At 37.2% G+C, this 25,538-nt stretch overlaps 2 protein-coding genes, 1 long non-coding RNA gene, 2 other non-coding genes and 1 pseudogene across 13 annotated transcripts in view; 3 read left to right on the forward strand and 3 right to left on the reverse strand.

Moving 5' to 3' along the window:
- Positions 1–245: 245 nt before the first annotated feature.
- LOC118612425 lies at positions 246–4,716 on the reverse strand. Its single transcript, XR_004954866.1, has 2 exons — positions 4,247–4,716; positions 246–3,911 (listed from the first exon to the last, which is right to left on the reverse strand). It is a non-coding gene; the product is annotated as an uncharacterized LOC118612425 (long non-coding RNA).
- RPS3A (ribosomal protein S3A) lies at positions 4,677–8,839 on the forward strand. Its single transcript, XM_016144560.2, has 6 exons — positions 4,677–4,814; positions 5,546–5,649; positions 6,013–6,200; positions 7,584–7,792; positions 8,382–8,491; positions 8,670–8,839. Exons 1-6 carry the CDS (start codon positions 4,753–4,755, stop codon positions 8,789–8,791), a joined length of 795 nt encoding a protein of 264 aa, XP_016000046.1. The 5' UTR covers positions 4,677–4,752; the 3' UTR covers positions 8,792–8,839.
- Positions 6,870–6,938, forward strand: LOC118612824. Its single transcript, XR_004955080.1, has one exon. It is a non-coding gene; the product is annotated as a small nucleolar RNA SNORD73 (small nucleolar RNA).
- LOC118612823 lies at positions 8,094–8,165 on the forward strand. Its single transcript, XR_004955079.1, has one exon. It is a non-coding gene; the product is annotated as a small nucleolar RNA SNORD73 (small nucleolar RNA).
- Positions 8,840–13,166: 4,327 nt separating the features above from the next.
- On the reverse strand, positions 13,167–13,284 carry LOC118612675 (annotated as a pseudogene).
- A 1,585-nt stretch (positions 13,285–14,869) lies between these two features.
- The window catches only part of SH3D19 (SH3 domain containing 19), a 141,985-nt gene continuing 131,316 nt past the window's right edge, over positions 14,870–25,538 (reverse strand). For all 9 annotated transcript variants that reach the window (XM_036233541.1, XM_016144562.2, XM_016144572.2 and 6 more), the window contains 5 exons: positions 24,012–24,214; positions 23,300–23,352; positions 21,224–21,410; positions 20,729–20,826; positions 14,870–16,790 (listed from right to left, as the gene is read on the reverse strand). In XM_036233541.1, coding sequence (XP_036089434.1) covers positions 16,674–16,790; positions 20,729–20,826; positions 21,224–21,410; positions 23,300–23,352; positions 24,012–24,214 — 658 coding nt within the window. In that variant the 3' untranslated portion in view covers positions 14,870–16,673. The remainder of the gene's footprint in view (positions 16,791–20,728; positions 20,827–21,223; positions 21,411–23,299; positions 23,353–24,011; positions 24,215–25,538) is intronic.

The raw sequence follows: 25,538 nt of genomic DNA on the forward strand, positions 1-25,538 counted from the left end.
GATAGGGCAGGCATTATTTTCATTTTACAGGGACCTATAGTTCAGAGGGATTAAGTGGTTTGCCAGTGATTACAGGACTAGCTGGTAGGGAAGCTGGGACTGAAGCCATGTCAATTAATTGCAAATTGTATAGTACCAGTTTCTGAGAAGGTTTCAAAATAAAGGACCCACTGAAGGGATAAAGATCCTTATGCATCTAGATAATACCACTGAGTAAATATAAATATTTGGTTTACAAGTAGAAATCTGTTGCAGTGAATACCATTGCAGAGATTCTATTTAAGAGGCTCTCCACACTATTTAATAGACTCTATGCTATCTGCAATATAGATTTTGGAAGCAAAGAGTAAGAAGTGTGTATGTGGATATTTATTCTGACCAAAAGTTTAAACAACATGCATAATGTTTTCGAAGGCTTTGTACTTTGACTTGACTGTGCATGGACTTTATGGTACTACAGAGACTGCTGCTTTACTGTATCATTTGAAGGTGTCACTGAGTAGAATCCATATATAGATTAGGCAATGTTTAAGTATACAGGCTTACATTACTCAATTTCTTTGGCATACTAAGATTCTTAAAGGCAGAGCCTGGTTTTTACCCCCCATTTCACAGTGCCTATCACTAACAAATGAATACATAAATGAGTAAATGAATGCATTTTCTTTAAAATCATACTGTTTACTCCCTATCTTGTCAAAAATACTTTTCTCTATCTCTGACTCTTGAAGTTGCTCATTTGTTAATCAAAAATATTTCTGCCCAGGGACACAATAAATTCCTTCCAGAACCAAAATTCTTCCTCCTCCAGGCCACTAATTTATCCCCTAAGTGTCAGACCAAAGTGACTCTCATAGACATTTGGACCCTGACTTTTGAGGTCCCTTGAACTGCTCACATAAATTTGCTTATAACCATTTCCATTATCTTACTCAGTTCTTATAAACCAAGCTTCTGATCAAAATCAGCACATTCACAGTTTTTTCTGGTGCTTCACTTTTCGAAGCTTTTTATTTCTGCAGCACCTTTCATGCATTCATTATAATGGTCCAGTTTTTTTTCTTTTTTTCTTTTTAAGAAAGGCAGACTGCTACATGCAGCACCTCATTTGGATGTGTCTGTAATCTTGGAAGCTTGACTATGCTATGTTCCCCTACGAATGGATCTTGAGAGCTTGTTTGGAGGTTCTAGCAGGGGAGCACAGCTACTTGTATACCTTTGGCCGAAGAGTGGTCCTCTTCTCTCCTAGAGAAAGTCATCCTCTTTGATCAAGAATACAGCTTTGGGAGGGATCCAGATGGAGCGATGAGTGAGCCAGATCAGCCAAATCAACCTGGTATTACCCTGCTTCTCAAAGTCTGACTATTCCAATCCCTCGTATGTTCCTCCCATCCCTATCCCATCATGTTTAGAAAATGACCTTGTTGACTACTTCAAATAACGTGGGGCTTGCAGGCTACCATAAGGACTCTGGATATTCTTCTGTATGGGATGAGAAGCCACTGGAGGATTTTGAACAGCAGAAGGACACTGGCTGCTATGTGGTAAATTCATTGTAGTAAAGCAAGTGTAGAATCAAAAGTTCAAATACATGGTGGTAGCTTGGTCTAGGGAGTTAGAGAAAGAAGTATAGAGGATAGAGAGTGGTGAAAACAGGACACTATTCATGGAAACTAAAATCCAAATGACATCCTCCGGAGTTCTGAAATGAATTTACCCTGGGTGGAGGGATACAGTGAAAACTGGTTATATTTTGAACATAAGAGCCAACAGAATTTGCTGATGAATTGTTGTGTGAGAAGAAAAAGGGAATCAAAGATAATGGCATTATATTGTAACGATTTTTTTTTTAATTGGTGCTCACCTATCCTACCCCCTCTGGGTGGAAGGCAGACTCTCCAGGGTGGCCCAGGAAGCCTAAAGCCAAAACCTCAATTAAACGACTGTAGGACTCTGACTGGATATTCGTGTTCTTTCTGGAAGAGGGTATCTTCATCACAGGCACCAAACGCAATGGCCAGTACACAAATATAACTAGGAACTCAAGGAAACTAGACTTTAATGGAGGAGAACCAGCACAAAAATAGAAAATAGAAACAGGCTGGTAGAGACTTCAGATACCTTAACTATCATACAGTGACTGTAAAACAATTATGTTTACTGGGTTTAAATCTATATTGAGGATGCCTGCAAAAAATAAGAAACTACAAAGTGACACAAATGGAAAAATAACTAAATTGAACTTTTAGAAATAAAAAATATAGTAATCAAAATTCCAAAATCATTGGATTTAATAGATCAGTCACAGATTTAAAAAAATGAAATACTGACATCTTATGAGGTTTGATATACTCTGGACATTTTTTTATTCCGTTTTATTCTAGTTTTGAAATCCTCAAAGGATTGAGATCCATAAACCGATTTAAAGCCCTCATGCTTAAATTCAAACTGATTGTTCATTTAATGTAACAGTGTCAAGGAAATATAAATTCTTTTTTTTAAAAAAGCTTTTATTAGGAAACAAAGTTGAGGATTGAAATATGGACCTCTAACAAATCCCTTAGGTGCTGGTGTTGCTAGAATAAACTAGATGCAGCTGACTTCATTAATGCCTCCCTGTGGGATTTCACTCTTGGGCAGAAAGAAGAAACACTATGAAGAGGCAAGTTTGGGTTTTATTCTGGTATAGGTAGCCTGGGAATCTATCACATTTGCCATTGGAAAATTTTTAAACTACTGAACTGCCACTTATGAAGTAAACTTAGCCAAGGTTACTAGTATAGAATTGATAGTTTAATAGACTTGATATATTTGGAAGGACACATTAGTTCCCCAGTCACTGGTTTTTACCAGCCTGCAATCAGACAAGGAAAATAATGTCTATAATTTTCCATAAAGCTGATTTATTTATTTAAAAGAACCAAACTCTTAGAGGATATGTTCTTTATTTTTGAGGGTCAAAATAATAATTTTCAAATGAAATGATGTTGATAGTAAATGGCAATTGTTTTTTGCTTTTGTTTTACAACTTGGTGAAGTTTAAAAATTGCAGTCCTGTTGGTTTCCAAAATTATTTTGAAAATCTGGACTGATCCTATAAAGCTCAAAAACTAGGAACACCACTGATATTATCTATCTTATGTGATCATCCAACAAATGTTCTGAGGGCCTACTATGTACTAAGAGATGGACACAAATACAAAAATGACTGTACTGTGTGCCCTCCACTCACAGAAAGGGACACATTTAATCAATAGTTACTAAGAAGCAGTGCTAGGTCTCCTGGGAGCAAGTCTGAGGGAAAGTCTGTTTCGGGGAATTGATCTCTTAACTGAAAGAAGAAATGAAGTTGAGTTGTCTTAAAATGCACAGGTATTTTCCTGCTAATGAGGAAAATGAAGGCAAGGGAAAATGTTTTGTTCAGGGAATTTTAAGTAGTTCTAGATGACTGGAATTGGGGTACGTGATGAAGGTACCATTTTAAACATTTTTAAGTGTACAGTTCAGTAATGTCAGGTATTTTCACATTGTTGTGAAATAAGGACTTTGAATTTATCCTATAAGCAACAGAGATTAATGGAAAGATTATTGAAAGATTTGAGGATAGGACTGGAGATTTAGGAAGATTCTTTTAGAAGGTGTAGGTAGGTACTAGGAGGTAAGGGATGAAGGGTAAGACAGGAAGGGATTGTAGGATTTAAAGGCTTGTTGGGTGCTGTGAGTGGTAGTTTCTGGCTTGGTCACAGGGGTTTTTTTTTTTTTTTTTTTTTTTTTTTTGCCAGAGGGTAAGTTAGAGAAAGGAACTGTAACATACCACTGGCTGAGTACCAAGCTTCTGCGAGCCAGCTTCCAGAGGCTGCACAGTTGAAGCTAGCGGGCCACATCTAGCCAGGATGTATTTTGTTAAATCCCTACAATAAAAAATAAATAAAATAACATAAAAAAAAATTGGAGGGTATTAGTTGCAAAAATTGAAAAAAATGGAGATTTCACATACAAAAAATTTCCAGCTTTTTTTGAAAAAATCAAAATGTCTGGAAACACTGAAATCAGTTCCTAAGGGAAACAATCAGCAGAGTTTACTTTTTTCATTTTAAGATATGTATCAATGTATTAAAGAAAAAAACAGAAAAGTGTACAAATGAGTGTACGGTTTGATGGATGTTCACAAAACGAATATACCCCCAGTACCCAACACCGTTATCAACAAAGAGAACATTATTAGTGCCTCCGAAGTTATACTTACTTAATCCTACTAACAATCTTATGAGGTAGATTATATTGTTATCTTCATTTTAAATACAAGGAAACCAAACATAGATAAGTCACAAGGCTAAATACTATTCAAAGTAGCATTTGAACCTGGATTCCAAACCCCATGCTTTCGAGAAGAAGTAAGTTTAGAAGTGAGATGGTGAGCTCAGCTTGGAACGATGTGGAGTGGAAGTCTTCTTTCAACGAAACTTACTTCCGGGCGTCACAGCCACGAAAACCATCGGTAGCCCGAAGCCTGCACCGCAGGCCGTCGGCACTTGCGCTGGTGGAGCGGAGCCTCGGTGGGGCAGTCTCCTTACACTTGAGGGCGCTGTCGCAGCTACAGTCGGAGGAGTGACTTTTTCTGTTGTCGTAGTCTTCTTGAGGCCGGAAATACGTATAAGGTTCAAAGGTCACGTGAATTGCGCTTCCCCGCCCCTTAGGCCTAAGTTCTCGCGCGAGTTGTACTTCCGCCCTTTTGGCTATCTTAGCAGCACCATGGCGGTCGGCAAGAATAAGCGCCTTACGAAAGGCGGCAAAAAAGGAGCCAAGAAGAAAGTGTAAGTGGCGACTGTCGCAGCTCCTTGCATTTTGGGGATGCAGCTGGAGTTGGCGGGAGGGTTCTGGATCGCGGCTCAGGCCGGATGGCGAAGATGCCAGTCGGATTGTGCTGGACGTGCTGGGTTGTTAAACTCCGAACCGCGGCCAGGCAGATAGGAGTGCTGCGTTGCGGCGGGCCAGCAGACTTTCCCTTGTGCTCCCTGGGTCTTGTGTGCGACCCTTTTCAGATGGATTGCCGTCGCGATTTGGGGCAAGCATGTACCGTGTTCTGGGCTCATGGGCCTCAAGTTCCGTGGGTAATCAATGCTAAGGGCTAGAGTGGAAAAAGGCATTCTTTTTCACCCAGGACCCCGCACCGCTCCCCTGCTTAGGCACGGTGGAACCTGGGAGCTTCAAATAAGCTCATGAGGTCCTCTGAAAAGCCTGGGTAACCAGTACGTGTCCTCATGTACCAGTGAAATTCGAGAGACGTGCATACTATTTGGAGACAGTGTAGTCGATGGCCCATTGGGGATGGGGGGGAGTATGTACATTTGTGGCTTAACTACTTTTTGAAGTTTCTGGTCTGCACAGTGAAACAGCAGGAACTGGATATATGCGTCGATACTTAAGTGAGAGGAATCGTTTTAATGCAGTGTCTATAAGCGATTAGCCTTTTAAAATCTTTGGAATGAGGAAAGTAAAAAATTATTATTTCCGATAAAACTTAAGTATATTTTTTAAAATCTAGGGTTGACCCATTTTCTAAGAAAGATTGGTATGATGTGAAAGCACCAGCTATGTTCAATATAAGAAATATTGGAAAAACACTAGTCACAAGAACTCAAGGAACCAGTGAGTATCTTCTTCTTTGTATTTTTCTTAAAATGTGTATGTATCTTGATCTACTGATGACCCTGTGGTGGGAGACTAAGGAAATATCAACTCTTGGGTGCAGCTTTGGCCCCTTGGTGCTTGTTTTTGGTAGGACAGTTGTAGAAGCAAGGTGGTACTTTTAGAATTAACTAAGAAAATGCATGAGCTGCTAATGGGCACTGTCAATAAGTCATTTGTGTCCACCTGGATTTGGTTACAAAAGTGAAAGTCGTTTTTGTAATTTACCATTAACTTGAGTAAGCTCAACTTCGTGAACATATTGTTGGCTTAATTTTGCATATGTAGTTCCTAATGTTAATAAGACAATTGATTCTTTTATAGAAATCGCATCTGATGGTCTCAAGGGTCGTGTTTTTGAAGTGAGCCTAGCTGATCTGCAGAATGATGAAGTTGCATTTAGAAAATTCAAGCTAATTACTGAGGATGTTCAAGGCAAAAACTGCCTGACTAATTTTCATGGCATGGATCTTACCCGTGACAAAATGTGCTCCATGGTCAAAAAATGGCAGGTGAGAACAAAATCCTTGAGTGCATGGTGCTTGTCATGCTTGACCAAGGTATAATGACATGGTGTAATGATAGCAAGAAGCATATCATGCAGTTAATGTTTGGATTTGATTTTAAATCTTTGATTTCTAATAAATTAATTAATTTCCTATTATCAAGGTCTAATTCTGGGATTGGCACTCTGAACTTGAGCAAGAGCAGTGAACAAGTCATGATCCTATTTAAATTGTTCAAGATTTAATATTGGGTTATTAGCTTTTCGTTTATATTAGTAGCTGATTGAAGAATGTTTGGATTTAGGTTTGCAGTTTTGTCTGCCAAATATGTGGACCTCAATCTGGTGAATTTTAAAGTGTAAGGGTAGTTTGGGCTAGTCTTGATTACCTCTTACCTCTGGCTATAGAGCAGAATAGGAGTAGCAGAGCTGGTATGAAGTTAAAATCTTGGTTCCATTTCCCAGTTGTGTTCTCTTGAGCAAGTATCTTAAAGCTTGCTGAGTCCTGTTTTCTCTATCTAAAATGTCAGTATCATCTTATTGAGTTATGAAGTTAAAAAATTAATATAAATGTGCTTAGCAGAGTTGACACAGAAAGCATTTAGTAAATATTGTTACAGGAAATAAATGCATTGGTTCATATGTCTGGCTAACCATCAGCTTTGAAATATTTGGGAATGAATGAGGACAAAATGTTTCTGTCCCATATGATAATATATTGATTATATCATTTATTTATGATAGTCCCATAAGTTTTTATGGTTGCATTTCTGGGAATATATTAAGGTTTTTTGGCAGTAATTGTATTCCTTTTTTAAGTAAGGTATAAAATTTGTAAAATGCAAAAGAAGCAGTTCAGCTTTTCTAGGATTTTTTTTCTTGAATTTAGGCATTAATATGACTACTGAGTTTTTAATTACATTTTAGCTGTGATGTTGAATTTTTAATTCTCAGCACAGCTTTAGTTTGGAACATTAAACCATTGAAAGTATGTGCATTTAGTGTTATGTTTCACCTATGCAGAGCACTTTTGTTGTTGTTGTAATAAGTATAGGTGTCTATATTGTAGAAACTCAAACTATTCTCCTCTTGTTTTGCAGAGTTGTACAGTTGACTGGGGGAAAGGGCAGGATGTTAAAGGATGGCATGTATATGTAAAAGGTGCTGTTGCCATAGTGATAAGAGGAGGAGGGAGGACTTATTTAATTGGATATGAAAGATAGTAACAGTTTGGGGTAACTATTATTGGTAAGTTCACTTCAAGGAAGTTAATTCTGTAAATTAAGCATGTAAGTTAAACTCTATTGTGTAACTTTTTATATTAGAATTTAATAGGGAGAAATAATAGCATTAAGACCTTGAGTATCTGACAGTGTCCCTTTTTTGCCAGACCATGATTGAAGCTCATGTTGATGTCAAGACTACCGATGGTTATTTGCTTCGTCTGTTCTGTGTTGGTTTTACTAAAAAACGCAACAATCAAATTCGGAAGACTTCTTATGCTCAGCATCAACAGGTCCGCCAAATCCGGAAGAAGATGATGGAAATCATGACCCGAGAGGTGCAGACAAATGACTTGAAAGAAGTGGTTAATAAATTGTAAGTGTTTCTTTTTCCTTCATATAACACAACCCCAGAACTCTTGATTATCCCTCAAATTAGGAAAAGCATACAAGACAAGGTGGAGTCAGACCTATGTTTAAAATTCTATCTTTGAAGCAATCTAGCTACATCCCTTGAAATGAAAGTATGCTCTCAGTAAATGTGATTTGGTTTCTTTATCATGTTTTGGAGGAAGCTTTCATGGCAGTTAGACTTGAAACACAGGAAGTGAAATGCTTTTGCCTTAATTAGAAAATTCACTGAATAGAAAAAAAACCCTCCACAATCAACGTATGGGAATAAATGATGACAAAATGTTTCGGTCCCATATGATGTCCAGTGATAAAGCTGTTAACATTTTTCTGATGTTCCCATGCAGTTGGCTAAGGGGGTGTAATGGAAAAGGCATATAAAGGTTGGACTCAGAAGGCCCAGATGCTAACTTTGCTACTAAATTGCTATGTAGTTCAGATCATTTTACCTTCACCTGTAAAGAGGTTATAGTAAGCTCTCGAGGATTTATGTGGCTTAAATGAGGGGTTTTATATGTGTAGATTTATTTTAATCTATCATTACTGGTTTGCAGGATTCCAGATAGCATTGGAAAAGACATAGAAAAGGCTTGCCAATCAATTTATCCTCTCCATGATGTCTTTGTTAGAAAAGTCAAAATGCTGAAGAAGCCCAAGTTTGAGTGTAAGTGAAAAATCGCAGGATTCCTGAAAGAAACAATTATGTGGCCAAAGTGCATGGTTTGGAGTGTGTTTGGGGTTTGGGGGCAGGGAAGAGAGATAATGGATTTTTTTTTTTTCTGTCATGTCAAGACCACTGTTTCAAGATGTAGTATGCCATAACAATATTTCCTTCCTTTTAGTGGGAAAACTCATGGAGCTCCATGGTGAAGGCAGCAGTTCTGGAAAAGCTACTGGGGACGAGACAGGTGCTAAAGTTGAACGAGCTGATGGATATGAGCCCCCAGTCCAAGAATCTGTTTAAAATTCAGACTTTTCATGGTGACAAATAAAAGCTATTTGTGATGTTTTATTTCTGATCATTCTTTTAAAATAAGACAGCTTGGTGAGTTCAGATGTTCTAAATTGATAGCAATGTGAACTTTTAATGATTTCTATAGATTTTATCCATTGCTGTAAGTAGCTGAGATAGGGTAGGATTGAGATGTAGTGGTCTGGAGGTGTTATACATGGCTAATACATGGAAATACTTAGATGGTTCTTAGACCATCTGGAAGGCTTGTTAAAACATTGGACGGCCCAATCTCCAGAATTTCTTTTCACTAGTTCTAGGGCAAGACCTGAAATTTTGTATTTTAAACATTTTCAGGAGGTGCTAATGGCCAGGGTCCATACTTTTGAGAAAAACACTATGGTAGACTGATGGAATAATGGAAAGAGCCAGTTGGCTTGTTTGTTTTTAAATCTAAATGCTACCTCTTCCTGTAGCTGTAAAATGCCTGCTGTGCATTTGTACTGTGAAGATGAACTTTTCCACTCACTCAGTCTGTTCTATAACTTTTCTCTCCTCAAACCTCTAATGTTACCATTCTCTCAGCTGATGACCTTGCTTACTACAATCATTAAGGAAGTTTAAAGCAGAAAAGATGCTCACGAATTCCCATTACTTACACCCTGCCATCTGTAAATGCTTACATTTTCTGCCTGCCTTGTCACTGGATGAGTTGTGCTAGGACAGCATTCCCATTTGAGTGCTGGGTCTGCTCTCCTGCCTAATCAAACTCGAGGCTCCAGCAGTTACCTTTATCAATATTCCTTTTACTCCAAACCCCTACAGTAAAGCCAAAGAGTTAACCACACTTTTTGTATCTAATTTTACTTTAAATGCTGCAATTAGGCTACCACTACTACCACTCTAAGGAATCTGTTAAGATTACCAGTGGTTTTGTTAAGTCTAATGGTCCACTCTTGGCCTCCATTTTACTTGCCATCTTAGTGACATTTGAAGCCGATTTCTTCCTGTTTTTCTTAACTCCTCAAAGGTCACCTCAAAGTTTTCCTCCCACATCACTGGCTACTCCTTTGCTAGTTCATCTTCAGACCTTAGTGTTGGAGAGCCCTAGGGCTGTCCTTGGACATTTACCAGTATTCACCTAAAGTGACCTGTACCTGAGTTACATTTTTGTATGGGAGGAAAGAAGGTCATGAGAGATGGTTCCAATTCCGAGGGGTTGCTTTTTAGCTTATCTGTTCCCCTTCTAGTCGTGGACAAGTGACACCAAGGTTTAATAGATGTTTAAACTCATGGGTTTTAATAGGCTTCAGACTACATGGTGGCTGTGCTAGGTAATGTACCTCCCCCCACCACACACACACACACACACACACACACACACTTAGTGGCTGAGGATGGGAACCTGGAGAAGTGAGAGGTCCCACCATAGCCTGGCTTCATCTGCTGCTTTGAGTCTTGTGGATAATAGCCTTAAATATATGAGATTCTTACTTCTATTTAGCTGATGAAGGAGCAATCACGTTAAAAATTCTAGTTTGGTCAATGTGTTAGGCCAAGCAAGGAGTGAATTGTGAGAGGCAATGCTGTAGGACCTGAGTGTCCCTGCACACTTGTTGGGTGTGCCAAGAATATAGTTCTCTCTCTGCTCTATCTGGGCCATTTCTCAGGGCTCTGTCTGCATCCTCTTCAGAAACCTTGAGGGTTAATAAGTCTCCCTGGAAAAAGCAGTCTTGTTTCCACTTAACCATAACAATGTTAAGTCTTAGTGTTCCTCTTCTATGACACACCCCACTGCGTGATGGGCCTTCTGCATCACATTTGTGGGATTTGGGTGGCATGAGAAACTGACAAAAAACACCCAGGAGTCTATAATGTCGCCACCATCCATGAAACTGGAAGGCTAACTTTTTAAGGTTGGGTAAAATATCAAACATGGCATAACTTTCCAATTACTTTGAAACTAATTTCAGATGAAATCTCTAAAATGATTCCTTTAAAAGGTTAACAACCACAATCCTATTAACATACTTTTGAATTTCTATAATTGCTTAATGTTGAACATCAGGCACCAACTTAATGGGTAATAATACTCTGTTGGGTAAAATGAAATAGGCAGTGCAAGTGTCAAAGCTAGGAAGGGTAGTGAGCTTCCATTTGCCAAGACCAGGATGTCAAGGTCAAGAATTTCAGGTGCCATTGGCTCTTAGAAGTCTGCAGTACAGACTTCTCTAATTGTGTCAAAGTACACCACCATAGTGGCTGAAACTGACATTACTAACAGACTGAGAAAACCAAATGCTGTTGAGGATATGAAGTAGCTGGAACTCTAAAACGTCACTAGTGGAGTATACAATGGTACAACGACTTTGGAAGACGGGTTTTATAAAATTAAACATTTCTATTTTATAACATAAGTTTACTCCTAGGTGTTTATCCAAGAGAACTGAAACCCTATGTGCACAAAAAGACTTGCTTAAGAATGTTCATACCAGTCAATTTACAAAGCTGGGGAAGAAATGTTGATATTGGCTTTATTCCCAATAGCTAAAAACTGGATAAAACCCAATAGAATGGATAAACTGAGGGGACTGAACAGTTAAAACAACGTGGATAAATCTCAAAAATATATTAAGCCAGAAGAAAAAAGTAGATACTATTTTTATGAAGTTCCAGAACAGCCAAAATGAATCTATGGCAATAGAAATCAAAACTGGTTGCCTCTGCAGGGGCCTGGGGAAGAGAGGATATAACCAACTGGAGAGGTATGAGGAACTAAAGGGTGCTGAAAATATCCTATGTATTTGTTGGCAGTTACATATATATATAATTGTCAAAAATCAGAATTGTGGACTTAGTATGTGTATTTTATGCAAATCACACACCATAAAAAAAAAAAAAAAAAGGTATAGCCAGCTAGATCACAGACTTCCTGCATTTTTATGTCTGTCCAAATCTGGGGTATGCCTTCCACACAATGAACTCAGCCCTTCATACCCATTCAAGTATGGAACCAAACCTATGTACACTTTCTGTCATGGGCTTCTTGGTTGCCATGTATTCAGGACCTTGGCTCTTTGTATACGTTTCTGCATGGTGGCCTGGGCATCACCTCCAGAAATCACATGGCCAGATCTGATCGTGGTATCTGGCATTCCAGTGGTCAGGGCAAGTATTAACATGCACCTATGGCCTCATGTTAGCGATCCTTATTGCCAAATCCTACAGAAAATGTTACTCTCTGCAGCTGGGGACCAGCTTAAGTGATTTGTCTGCTGCCTTTGTGGGAGACATCAGTGTGTAAGGTCTGCTCAGCAGCCCTACTGGTGAATGTGATCCCGATTCTCATCTTAACTGAGGTACTCAGCGTCTATAATCTTATCACTACCCTATTCTTCTTATAAAGTAGTCCCTCCTTGTGTCTATCCAACAGAACACAGAGGCCATACGTTCCCATCCAGCAGGACTAGCCCAACACATCTATATGCACAGGAGCAATCGTCTCACTTGGTAATTAGTTTTATATATGCAGTGTCTTAGTGCCCCATTATCTTTTGCTCTCTGACCTTGCCCTAACTCCCTCATTGCAGTGGACAACTAGGCCTTCTCATAACCCAATCAGCCCCTCTGACCAGCAAAGATACAGGCTCTGCCTGCTCCCCTACATGCGCCTTTGCCTAGAGTGCTCTCTATCTATAGATGAATTGGATAATTTTTTTCAACACTACATATTTATTTTTTAATAACGACATTTCACATGTCTAAAGAGAAGACACCACTGTCTCCCTAGTCTAATCTTAGGTACAGTGCTGCACTCAAGTGTTAGCCACATGTTCAAAAGCTCTTTGAAAATAACAATTCTAGGGGCCAGGGGAGCACTATGGTGGGCCTCAGTGATCCTTTGGGTCAAGGCTCCATCCAATGAAAACCCTGGCTATGGAGAAATAAATGTAGTTGTTCCTTTTATTGTAAAGAAGAACTAAATATGGGCCAATATTTTGGTATTAATATTGTCAATATCTGTTAAGACAAGATAGACAGCTGGCAGATAATTTTCCTTTCTGAATTACAAATTTGAATCATTACTTCTCCTGAGAAATAGGGAAATACTTCATTGAGTTATTGCCTAATTTGTAGTATTTGAAGACACATAATCTATGGTATACATACAATTAAAATTTGTTTTATTAAAAAAAATCCAGAATGTGTCCCAGACTCTGAACTACAAATTTATTAACTTAACAGTGCTTGAATTAATCTATTAGACTCCAATATGTACGTGTGTGTATATGTATATATAGTTTTTTAGGCGAGGCAACCCTTGGTTGACTTCACAGATTGCAAGGACCTTGTAAGTTTACAATCCCTTATTTTTAATTTTTTTTTACACCTACAGTACCTGGTCTTACAGGTGGTCTCCCATCCAAGTACTAACCAGGCCCAACCCTGCTTAGCTTCCGAGATCAGATGGGATCGGGCATGTTCAGGGTAGCATGGCCATAGACTACACTCCAAAATATTAAACAGTATTTTGTGCTACATGGATATGAAAAGCTACATTTAGGATTGCTCTGCTGTTAGCAAGAGCACAGTCCTACCAGACATACCTTTTTAAGATCTGATGTTCTAAGCATTCAAATGTTCCCTATCAAACAGAAAAAGAAATCCCTATGGATCAGTTCATGTTTGAGTTTCTAGATAACATCAATATAAATTGTCTACATAAAACCGAAAAGTTGAGCAGGAATTTTCTTCATGGAAGAAATAAATTCCAGGCTTTAGTTTATTCTCTGCAACTTGTTTCTAATCCTAAGTATCATATCTGAGAAGTTACATGTTTTATAGGCCAATAAAACAGATCAGTTCTACTTGTTTAACTGCTAAAGAGGAATGTATCGCTTTAGCACGACAAATAGAAAAGGTACAGGACTGGGGATAAGTAGAGCTAGGTTTTGCTTTAGGCTCTGCCATACCTGTATGGCCTTAGGCAAATCATTTAACCTTTGCAGGTCGAGCTCTGGTCTGCAGACTCTTCTGTGGTTTAACAAGATGAACTTGCCATTAGACGAGAGGCCCCTAGATGGTGCTGTTGTTCTGAGATAGGCTTTGTATTTTTTTCCCCTCTATAATTACAGTGAAGTAAAAAGGCATATTAGAAAATGATTTCCTATTAGTTCAGAAAAAATTCACTGTTAACAGTTCATTCAATAGCATTGAATTATGAATCATATGGCCCATATGCATTTAGCATTAAAAGGAATAAATTATTTATGATTATACTAAATATCCTCTTAATATTATTGCCCATATATTCATCAATATTTCTCTAGGTATGTTTATCTAAGTTTGAGAAACTAAAACCACACAATTATTGTTAAGAGTAATGTACGACAAACTCTACAGAAAAAGGATATTGTTTTTTTTCAAATGCCAGTTCTAACTAAATTAAATGCACTGATTTTTTCATTTGAAATGGTTCAGAATGTACTCGAAACCTGTGATTTCCACAATGAAAGATATATTACATTATCCCTCCGGCCACGTAAACAAGGGCATAGCCATGTAATAAGGGCACCTTTTAACGAAATCTGCTGTCATTTAGTGTTCAAAAGGGCAATAAAAAGGGTCAGAATAACATATTAAATGACTTCTCTAGTTTTAATCCACCAAAGAAATAGGATTTGGAGAAAGCTTGGATGAACAATATCAGGTTTTCACCTAAAATTCCTATTTCTCCACTATGGAATTCACTAAATTTATGTTCAGTCAATATATAGAACAATAAAGTACCAACAAAAACCCATACCAAGTTACATTCAGCTTCTTGTCAGCTGAATGGACAATAAGTGACATGATGACGATGACACAAAAACTGCAAATTTTGTTTCAAAGATTTTTTTTACCAACAAATTAAAGAGGAGATATCAGATATCGGTGGATCCAAGGTGATATGGCTATATACATAAATTATCCATCTACCCATCCATCCAACCAACCAACCTTTATTGGGCTTATATGGTGTAAAGGCCTAGAGATATAAAGATAAGATACCCCTGCATTCTCGAAAAACTCAGTCCAGTATGAGAAAAAGACTTTGAAAAGTTCATTTCAGTTTATTATAGTGTCAAGTAGATTTACAACTATTGCACTTATTCTGCTGACAGAAGACCAAAATTTAAGAGGGATGTTCTTCAATAAAGCTAAGTTTTCATGATCTTCGATACAAGATGTTAAAATTATACAAAGAAATATAGCTCATGTTCTATTCCAGACACACATCCTTCTTCCTGTTGCTGTACAACTTGCTGCAAATGGGAATTTAGTTGGGATAGTGCTTTAAGTCACCCATTTCTCATAAAATTACTACTGAGTAAAATTTGACAAAGAGTTTTCTTTCTATTGTCCTCTTTACTCAAAACATGTAAAACAAAAACAAACGAAATCAGCCCCCATGTCAATTATAACTATATAACTATGTCCTCTTTAATCAAAGACAAAGTAAATATCTCCTCACTTATAGAACCCCACGTGGTTGGTGTTCACATAATGGTCTGACCACTGGTTGCCTAACTTTTTGGACAATGGGAAACAATAATAAAAGCTATTAAGTATTCCAGTACATGAAACTCTTCTCAAAAATAGAAGAAAGTCATGAACGTTGTTGGGAAGGTGTTTTACATTTCCAATGAAATTCTATTCCATCGATCTATTTAGAAGATTGTCTTCGACCTATTTGGCTTAAGCACATAAACTGTAACTGACTCAGTCCTGTAGGGAACCACTTTTATCTTAAGCCTGGCATGCATAACAATGGATAGAGCAGGAAAGTGTTTGTGTGTGTGTGTCTTTGTTTTTGAGGAGCTGGGGGAAAAAAAAGTATCAGCCTTCGGTCTTTTAAAATTATTTTTCATTCTGATTATATTGGAAAGAAATAAGCTGTGGGGGTTTGACATTGTTTTCCATCTTAAGAGTTGCTTTATATTCTGATATATGAGAGTCATAATGTACCACTATAACAAGACACAGCTTTTATATATTACTGGGGTAACACAAAGAAAATATGAATTTTTCTTTGGATACCAGTAATTGTCAAAAGAATGATTGTAGATTCAGAAAAATGTGCTTTATAATAACCCTGTTAACAAAGTATAAAGGAAGGAAAGAAGTACAGCAGGTAACGTGGAAAGGTTAGTCATGTTAGCAAGGCATCTCAGGATGGTTTTGGTTCTTTTGACTATGTTGCATCAAATTTTTAACCCCCTTCAAATCCTTGGGCAGTAGGGAAATATTAACACAAGGAGCATTTGGTGAGTATGAATTGATTCACCATGTTCTTACAATAGCTCTAACTAGTCAATAAACTACCCCCTCCAGAAGCAAAGGCTTGCCTTGGTAATAAGGATACTGTGCTCCAGCTGTTAGAATTCATTTGAATATCAAAAATGAAATTTAGATTACCAACCATGTCCTGATAGTTACAGCATGCAGACTATCAAAGTCTTCTTTTTAAAATAAAATAAAAAATAAAGAAGCACGGTTAATTTACTTTTGCTGATAAAAATAGATGTCCAAGTGCAACTTTTGCTTGCAAGCCTCCCCGCGCTGTTTCCTCACCAGATGCTTTCCCCTAGGGGAAGTGTTTATCTGTCATGCTAATCCTGCTTGATGTTTTCCTTGGTAGAATACGTGCTCATGGGTTTCCATGTAAACGTTTCTACTGTGAATGAAAACTAACAACAAAATCTAGATACTTTCTGCTCTCAGAAAATTCTAGTGTACCATATACCACATAGATATCTCTTTTAGTTTAAAAAAATAGTGCAAAACATATCTGATAGTCAAAGTGATAGTTCAAGTGAATTTTTGTGCCAAGAAACACAGTCAAGCTTCACCTTTAGCTGACTTGTAAAACCTGAACATAGTTTTTGGGAAAGATTCCAGATTTTCCCATTAGTTCTCCACTCATCCAGTCATCATCTACAGATGCCAGCTCTGTTATTATATCTCCGGCCTGTAAGAAGACAGGAATTGGAAATAATTATTAGTTTCTGTTGAGTATAAGCATGATAGGCAGCCCATCTGGAGAGGCTTGTATAATCTTCTCTTAACTTATTATCATGATTTACCGAGAGGATTAGATGATATACCACAGAGATGATCTATACCTGATGATGTGCCATTTGCTTGTATGCCCCTTTTCCTCAAAACCCATTCCTTTGCCAATATAACCATTGTTGCACTTTTTAATTTCCTGCTTGTATTTTGTGCCCCCCCAAATTCATCACTTACTCTAAAATTCTTTAATAACAATACCAGTTATCGTACATACATTTCTGTAGGGTGTGTGTGTGTGTGTGTGTGTGTGTGTGTGTTCCCCCAACCTAACAATTATTTATTGAGTATCCACTATGTGTCTGACCCTGTTGGTCTGGTCATTATGGATCCAGCAATATATACAGACCTCATTCTAGAGTGGGGAGACAAATAAGTATGCTGGCAGAGGAAGACGAAGCGTGGGGTTCCATTTCATTAGAACAGTCAGGAAAGGCCCCACTGAAGGTGACATTTAAGCAAAGACTTGGAGATGAGTAAGCCACGTACTTACCATATGCTTTGTCCTATCCTATGTACTTCATAGGAATTAACTCATTTAAACAATACAGCTGTCCTAGAGGTGGGTACTATTATTATACCCATTTTAGAGAGATATTTGTATGGATTTCTTTACAGAAAAGGAAACCGAAGCTTAGAGAGATTAAGTAACTTGCTCAGTGTTGCACGTCCAGTTAGTGGTAGGGACAAGATTCCAATCCAGTGTGATTTCAGGGCCTGTATTTCTAGCCATTAGGCTATGTGGCCCCCACATTTACAGTGGATCTCTATACTTCGAAAGGTTTTTACTATAATTATCTTTTCTCAACATTCTGAGCATTGTGAACCCCTCATTTATTCTTCCACATAATGGTATTCTACTCTATCATTTGGTTTATTCCATTCCTTCCTGGCCTCAATATCAAATCTGCATTCTTTCCTGTCTTAAAGAGCTTCATTCACTCTGACTCAGAATACAGATTTTTTCCTCATCTGGATCATCAAAGGAACTATGTATCTTATTCATGTATAAATTATAATTTTTGAACAGATGACATGATTTTTTAAATTATCTCCTGAAGCTATTTTGTTCTTTACTGTTTCTAACCATTTCTTAGAATCTGGGTTTAAGAGTCTGTAATGGTCCAAAATGACCTTGGCTACTTTTAAGAATATCTTTATCAAACTAAATGGATTTATTTGTAGCCCTCATACATAGCCCTCTGGAAAAAAATGGTTTGATTTAAGGCCTTTATGGAAAATGGAAAGGAAAAATGCTGACTATCAAATGTCATCAATTTACTTTATTCTGCTAAAATCTGTAAAATTTCTGGCTAATCAAAGTTCTTGTTATAAGTAAGCTCCTTCCTAAATTATAACATTATGGTTTACTAATTTTTTTTTTTTTTCTTAGCTCTTAAGCATATAGAGCATTAGTGTTCTGAGGGCTAGGGCAATTTTTTTAAAAATTTATTTATTTAAATTAGTTTTGAATATACAGTACATTGGTTAGACATCTGTATAGTTCATAAACGATCCCCTCAATTGCTCCCCCGCTGCTCCTTTGGCCCTCCACCTATTATATTAATGTCAACTGCATACCCTCTGCCATGCTCCCCATCCCCGTGACCAACTATCAACTACTAATTTGTACTCCTTTAACCCTTCACGCTATTCTCTCAGTCCCCCAACTCCCTTTCCCTCTGTCTGTCACCAAATTGTCCACTATATTTGTGAGTCTGTTTTTGATTAGTTTGTTCCTTTTGTTCCTTACATTCTGCATATAAGTGAAATAATATGGTATTTATCTTTGTCTAATTTCACTCAGCATAATAACCTCTAGGTCCATCCGTGTCATTGCAAATGGTAGGATTTCATTTTTTTTAATGGTTGAATAACATTCCTTTGTATATATGAACCATAATTTCTTTATCCAATCATCTGTTGATGGACATTTAGAATGCTTCCATATCTTGGCTATTGTAAATTGTGCTGCCATGAATATTGGTGTGCATAGATCTTTACGAATTATTGTTTTGGTTTTCTTTGGATAAATACCCAGAAGTGCAATTGCTGGGTCAAAAACTATATCTATTTCTAATTTTTTGAGAACCCTCCATAATGTTTTCCATAGCGGCTGTACCAATTTGCAATCCTACCAACAATGTATGAGGGTTCCCTTTTTTCCACATCTTTGCCAACACTTGTTGTTTTTTGAGGACTGGGACAATTTTTTAAAAAGTTTTATCTACGAATATTCTGCAAATATCTAATAAAATATTAATGATCAGTAACACTGAAAGCAGTGCAGAATCCCTTAACTAAAAACGCTCTAGAACTATCTTGCTTACAGTCAGTCATTTGTAAAATGAAGACGACTTATTTTCTGGAGGATTCTGTGAATTCTGTTATTTATATTGACATAACATATAAAATCAAAATAAAATCCAAAAAGTTTAAATCCAGATTGTCGATTTGAAGTAACATTCTATGTAAAGATAAAAGGAATGAATTTCGAGCCACTGACTCTCAAAAGACTAAAAAAGACTAGGGCAACAGTTTCTAAACACTTGGATTTTAAGGACTAAGAAATTAAAAGAAAAAGAAAAGAAACTGATATAGAGTTACCAAATTATAATCTTCCATAAGAAAGACCTATCATTTACTAACAACATTTTATTTTTTTTTATTTTTAATTTTATTTATTGGGGTGACATTGGTTAATATTGTGTTTCAAGTATACAATTTCATAAGATATCATCTGCATATTGCATTGTGTTCACTAATGTTTTATAATGGAAATGACATTTTAATATGGAAAAGAAATCCTCAAAAGAAAGGAAAACCCCATCATGGTAAGTCAGTTCTTAAAAAAAAAAAATACATAAATTAGCAAACTTATAACTGACATATCTCAGCGTGCCTCCCTTACTCTGTGACTCCCCAAAAGCCTGCGTATACAGAATATCACTTTGTTTTCCTACTTTTGTTGTAGACAGGTGACAATCTTATTTGGGTACCCACTGTTTAAAGTCTCATTTTGTCCAATCTCTCCTTGATGCTTTCATCCTTCCGATGCCATTGCTGCCTCTGACTGATTATCTCAAAGTGATGGAGAATTTACCACTACCTGACACAGACATTTTTCTGAGAGCAATGACTGCTAAGGCCACTCTTCTTCCTCTGACACAGTCTCCAAATATTACCTTGGCCACTTTCCTTTGACCATGGTACAGCTATGGACTGAGGAAATATGATCATGGAAATATTCCGATTTTACTTTAAAAAATAAATAAATAAATGAGAGGCACTTCTTTGATGAAGTAAGATTAAAATGAAATTTCAGGTGCTAAAAAACCCTTTGCAAAGTAGCTTAACTTTCTGCATTTTTTCCTCACAGTCTAGTCATTATCTCTGTGAACAAGATTCCAGCGCTTTATGAAGCAGTGCTGTGGAAGCCAGTTGTTAGTGGGTACCAACTGATTTCGCCATTGATCTCAAAGACATGACAACAGCAAGTGGCAAGGGGCATGCAGGGAATCATCCTTTACTAGGGCCACCAAGGAAAACTCCAGTATTACTGAGATCTGATGTTATGAAGTCTAGGAATAGGGAATTTGCCTGGGGACTGTGGGCCTATAAGGCCAATAAAGTTTTTGTTAAGTACCTAAATGCCTTGCTGATAATTTACATTTGCCCTATTCACGTTCTCTAATCTTGTCCCTTAGAATTAGGGTGTGAGATCTGTTCATTCTTAGCTAATGGTTGGTACTCTACCCAAATGTCCCACCCTTCAATGGAAGGCATTTCAAAATTTATAGCTGCTTAATACAGTTACAAAAAGATACCCATTCTGACCTTGAAGGAAAGCTCATCTTCATTCTCTCCGTGGAAATCATATAAGGCTTTGGCCTTTCTCCCCTTCAGTGCTAAAGCAGACATACTTTTCGTCTCAGCTGTGAAGACACAGAAATTCAAATATATGGAAAGACAGTGGGTTAATATACAAATCACACACTTTAGGAAATGCCTTTGTCATTCCCAGGGCAGAATATTTTCAATTAATTTTGAATTTATTTAACTTGCAAAAAGATGAAAGATGTTCTCTTAGCAGGAAAAAAAAAATGATAGAAAATATATTTAGTAGACAATATCAGACATTATCAAGTGAAGGCATTTTTATGTTTTTTCCACTCCTAACTCCACCAAAGTATATGAAACAGAATTTACAGAACTTTATGAATCGCTCTTTCAAATGTGGGCAAACAACTTAAACTGAGCATGGTCAGAGGGAAAAGGAATATATATCATTTTAAAGATCTCGCACTCGCCCTTAGAGAGTAGTCGTCACACCTGGGCAGGGCCGCACGAAGACGGCTGGGAAGATCCCCTCCCTGTCACGCAGTCGGCCCTTGCACCAGTCGGAGTCCAGACGCTCAAGGATCAGGATCTGTTCTCCCTTCTTGAAGGACAAGTCATCACTGGTCTCTGCTGTAAAACTGTGAAGAGCTTCACACCATTCTCCAGGAATGCTGTTATCCTGTTACACATCAGGAATTTGATAAGAAATGTGAGGGATTATTTGAAATTGATTTCTACATAGGTTGAAAAATGGGGGGGGAGGGGTGGCAGGGAAGCTAAGGGTTCGAAGCCCGAAGGCTTCTTTAAATCACCCAATACTTTATGTTACTATCGAGTTTCAGAAATAAAAATTTCCAATAACTTTTTTCTTAAAATATATTTCTGATAGTTGAGGTTCTTCTGCTTTTAAGAGATATACAATACTTAAGCAAAAACATTTTTTTAATTATGATCTATGACAATTATATTTTGAAAATTAGGTAAAAGTATATGATATTTATATATAGTATTTATGACACTATGAAAAAATTCTGGTAATTTAATTTCCAGGGAAGTTGTTCTAAATTATGAAGAATTAGAATGGCAGTCTATAATTCCCAGGTGTTTACCTGATTCAGAGTCTATCAGATTCCATAGCACAGGACTTCATTAATCCACTTTTCATTTTGTGAGGCAGTTAGCTCTAAGGTTGGCACAGTAACCACTCGAATGTGGTGGGCCAGTAATGACCAAACGCCTCAAGAATACATTTTACCCCAAACACATCAGAAGAAGGTTCTGCTCTGTAAAGAGGCATTTCTGCCAAGTAAGGATGGAAGCCCTATGTTCAAAAAGCTGGAGTAGGAAGGAGAGGGTAATGCTTCCAGACTCAGTTCTCCTATTTCCTAGCTGACACTAGGCAAGATGCTTCTTTTCTCTGAGCCTCAGATTCATCTTGGGGATGCTGTGAGGATTAAATAATGCATGTAGAAGGCTTAGCACAGTGCCTGGCACATCTTAGGTTCTCAACGACTGAGACAAAAATGACAACGAAACGAGCAAACAAAACCTCTTAACCCTAGCCCTCTTGCTCTGCGCTGGAGTAACTGATCCTAAAGAATGGTACTTATCATTCCCAAGAAATGCTGGCAACCAAATGAACATTTCGTTTTGGAAAATTTGTCACTTTTACTAGTCACATTCTGACAACGACCCCGTCAGGCTCACTCTTTCAAAATGTGTCACAAAACATTCCTATTAAGTTTAAACACTTTTGGAGTCATGTTATACATGTAAAAATTTTAATCCAGTTTTTTTCTCTCCTATTAAGAAAAATAATGTAAATGTTCCTAAATATTTGCAAGTTCATAAATGTATGAAGAAGTGGGAAAATATCTACCCACCTATAATCGTTCCACCTTGGGGAAGCTGAATGTTAATAACTTAAAATATATTTCCTTCTAGTCTTTCTATGCTATATATTCAATTTCCTATAACATATTTTCCTCCCATGACATTTTTATAAATCTAGTTTTTCATGGCCTCAGAACATTCTACTAATAGTCATATTTAGATTGTTTCTAATGTTTTTCCTATTACAACAACACCACTATGACTATCTCTGTGACTAAAAACTTGTCTTACTTTCAGCCTTTCACAGAGTGAGGAATAATAATAATTTATAATTTCAATTTTTTAAACATTAATATTTATTTAGTGGTGAGTTGTACTGAATCTCTGTTATCTAGGTAAGTTAAATGGTATTTTATCGCTGCTTTATAAGGCATTTTCTTGATTACTTGAGTAAAGTTAAATATCTTCTTAATATCAGCCATTTATACTATCTCTTTTATTCTACCGTCAGGTCTCTTTCCCTGTTTTCCATCAGGGTTTTCATGTCTTTCTAATTCATTTGTATGAGTTCTGTGCTCAATAAAGATATTTGTTATCTAAATATTAATTTCAAACATTTACTATATGAATTTAAAAATGATTTCATAACATTTTCTCTTGACAATTATGATTTTAATATTCTTCCCATAGTTAAAAACTTGGCTTTCACTATAGTTATTTATTCAAGCAGCCTACCTGATTATCTGCTCCAGAATCATCTTTTTTGGTCTTCAGTGGTACCTTTGTGCCTATGTTAAAGAAAAAAGTCAAAACTTCAGATGTGAAAACCAGACAATATTGGAGAAAAACTGTAGTGGAGAGTGAAAAGACTGGGATTCTAAATCAGTCTCTTCATGTATTGACTATCTAACTCTGACCAGGCACTTCCCTCTCTGGGCTTTAAACTTTACCGTAAGGTGAAGGAAGATGCCCATTAGTTACACTCCACAGCAGCGGTCCTCAACCTTGCTGGCACCAGGGACCAGTGTTTCTATGAGACTCTAATGCCTGATGATCTGAGGTGGAGCTGAGGTGGTGTTGCTAGTGCTGGGGAGCAGCTGCAAATACTGATGAAGCTTGGCTCAATCACCCGCCACTCACTTCCTGGTGTGTGGTCTGGGGGTTGGGATCTCTGCTCTAGAGTCCATTTCTGTTTAAAAGTGTATGACTCTTCACCTGCCACTTCTGATATGAAGCTATTGCTACTTACCTAAAACACCAAAAAGAACTCTTTGAGACATTATCACGATAATGACTATCCCACACAAATAACCATTTTAAAATCATTTTTCTGTCTACCTTAAAAAAATATGGTGATTGGAATATTATGCAGCTTAGGTATCATCCTTTTATTGGTTTATATGAATAAAGACAGGACATAATCAAAAACAACATTCTCTACACTCACTTAAAACATTTGTGCCAGAGGTGGGACGATCCTCAACGAGTTCCACAAAGTTAAGGGGGAAAATTCCAGTTTTGTCTCGAAGTTCTCCTCTGGCCCATTCTTCATTCACATACTCTTTAAGAATGATAATTTCTCCCTCTGAGAAGCTTAACTCATCCTTCTGGTCTCCAATATATTCAAATCGAGCAACACATCTTGGACCTCTGAGTAAAGATCATACTTGTGTGTTAAACAACAGAGTACTAACTTTCAAAATGTGTTAAAACCTTCATTCAGTCTTTCGAAAAATATTTATTCTGTGTTTACTATGGAACGAGGTATATTAGGCATAATTTAAACTTTACCATAAAAAGAATAAGCTACCTTTCTAAATCATAGTCCTTACTTTTTAGATACGAACCTATTTACTCAGAGGCTAAAATCAATGTCACAGAGACACACAGAAGTCCATCAGCTGGTGGTCAGTTTACAATGCCATGTATTCTATCACCTTTACTTCATTACAGAATCCCCTAGTCCACACATCTCTGTATTGGACCCTGTGGACCACAGTAATACGCGGCGCAGTCTGAACCCTTTCAAATATAAACGCCCTGAGTTTGTTTAGAAGTGCTACCCCTAAGAATCCCAGGGCAAGATGTCAAACTTCCATGACAGGAAGCAGTGCAGTGGGTTGTCAGCTGGTCAATATATGTTGACCCAATCAGTGAGTTGTATATATAGATGACTGGTCTTCAAAACCAGAAGGTTCAAAGAAAACAGACACTAGGCACATAATAACACTTTTGTGTTAGGTACAAAAAGCAGATATAAAAATAATTTTTATATCTGCTTTAAAAAAGCTTCATTTCTGAGAATTAGAACAATCCTTAAATAATCTGCAGTTCCTACTGAAATTAAGACAAAAGCAGAGATAAAATTGTGTCTCTAGAAGGCATGATTTAATACCAAACCTTCGATTTGGGCCTTTAGAAAGGAAGTTTCAATAGCAACAGGCTAAGGAGATGGAACTCCCTGAAGAGAAAAGGCTGGTACTGCTCCAATCAAATTTTGATTTAACTCAGGCCAGTGGATCAACAGCTGTGAAAGCCCACTTTAAATTCAACCTGCTGACACATTAAATGCTGCTTAAAAATAGAAAAAAATTTGAACCTGAAATAGAATTCAACTTTTGTGGCATCAGAAGTTTTCTTATTTATGGTAACCTTTGCATTTATTTTCTAAAGTCCTCAGGGGGCATCTCTTTATGTCTGACCTATTCCAAGACAGGTTTACAATCTTCGGCAGGTAGTGAATTCTGTTAATTTGCTCATTTAACTGGAATATAAAGTTGCATTGTGGCAGCGTTGTAAATTAAGGAGTTACAATGATGCATAAAAGGGTACATGAATTGATGGAAAGGTTTTCAGACATAAAGGAAGACCCTTCTGACTTAAATCTTACTTTACTTTCTTCTAGAAAGTAAAAGTAACTTCTAGAAAATACTGCTAAACAATACAAAATGTGTAGCACTTATTGTAGGGTCCA

The sequence above is a fragment of the Rousettus aegyptiacus genome, unplaced genomic scaffold (genome assembly GCF_014176215.1).
Source record: "Rousettus aegyptiacus isolate mRouAeg1 unplaced genomic scaffold, mRouAeg1.p scaffold_m13_p_16, whole genome shotgun sequence".
Lineage (NCBI taxonomy): Eukaryota > Metazoa > Chordata > Mammalia > Chiroptera > Pteropodidae > Rousettus > Rousettus aegyptiacus.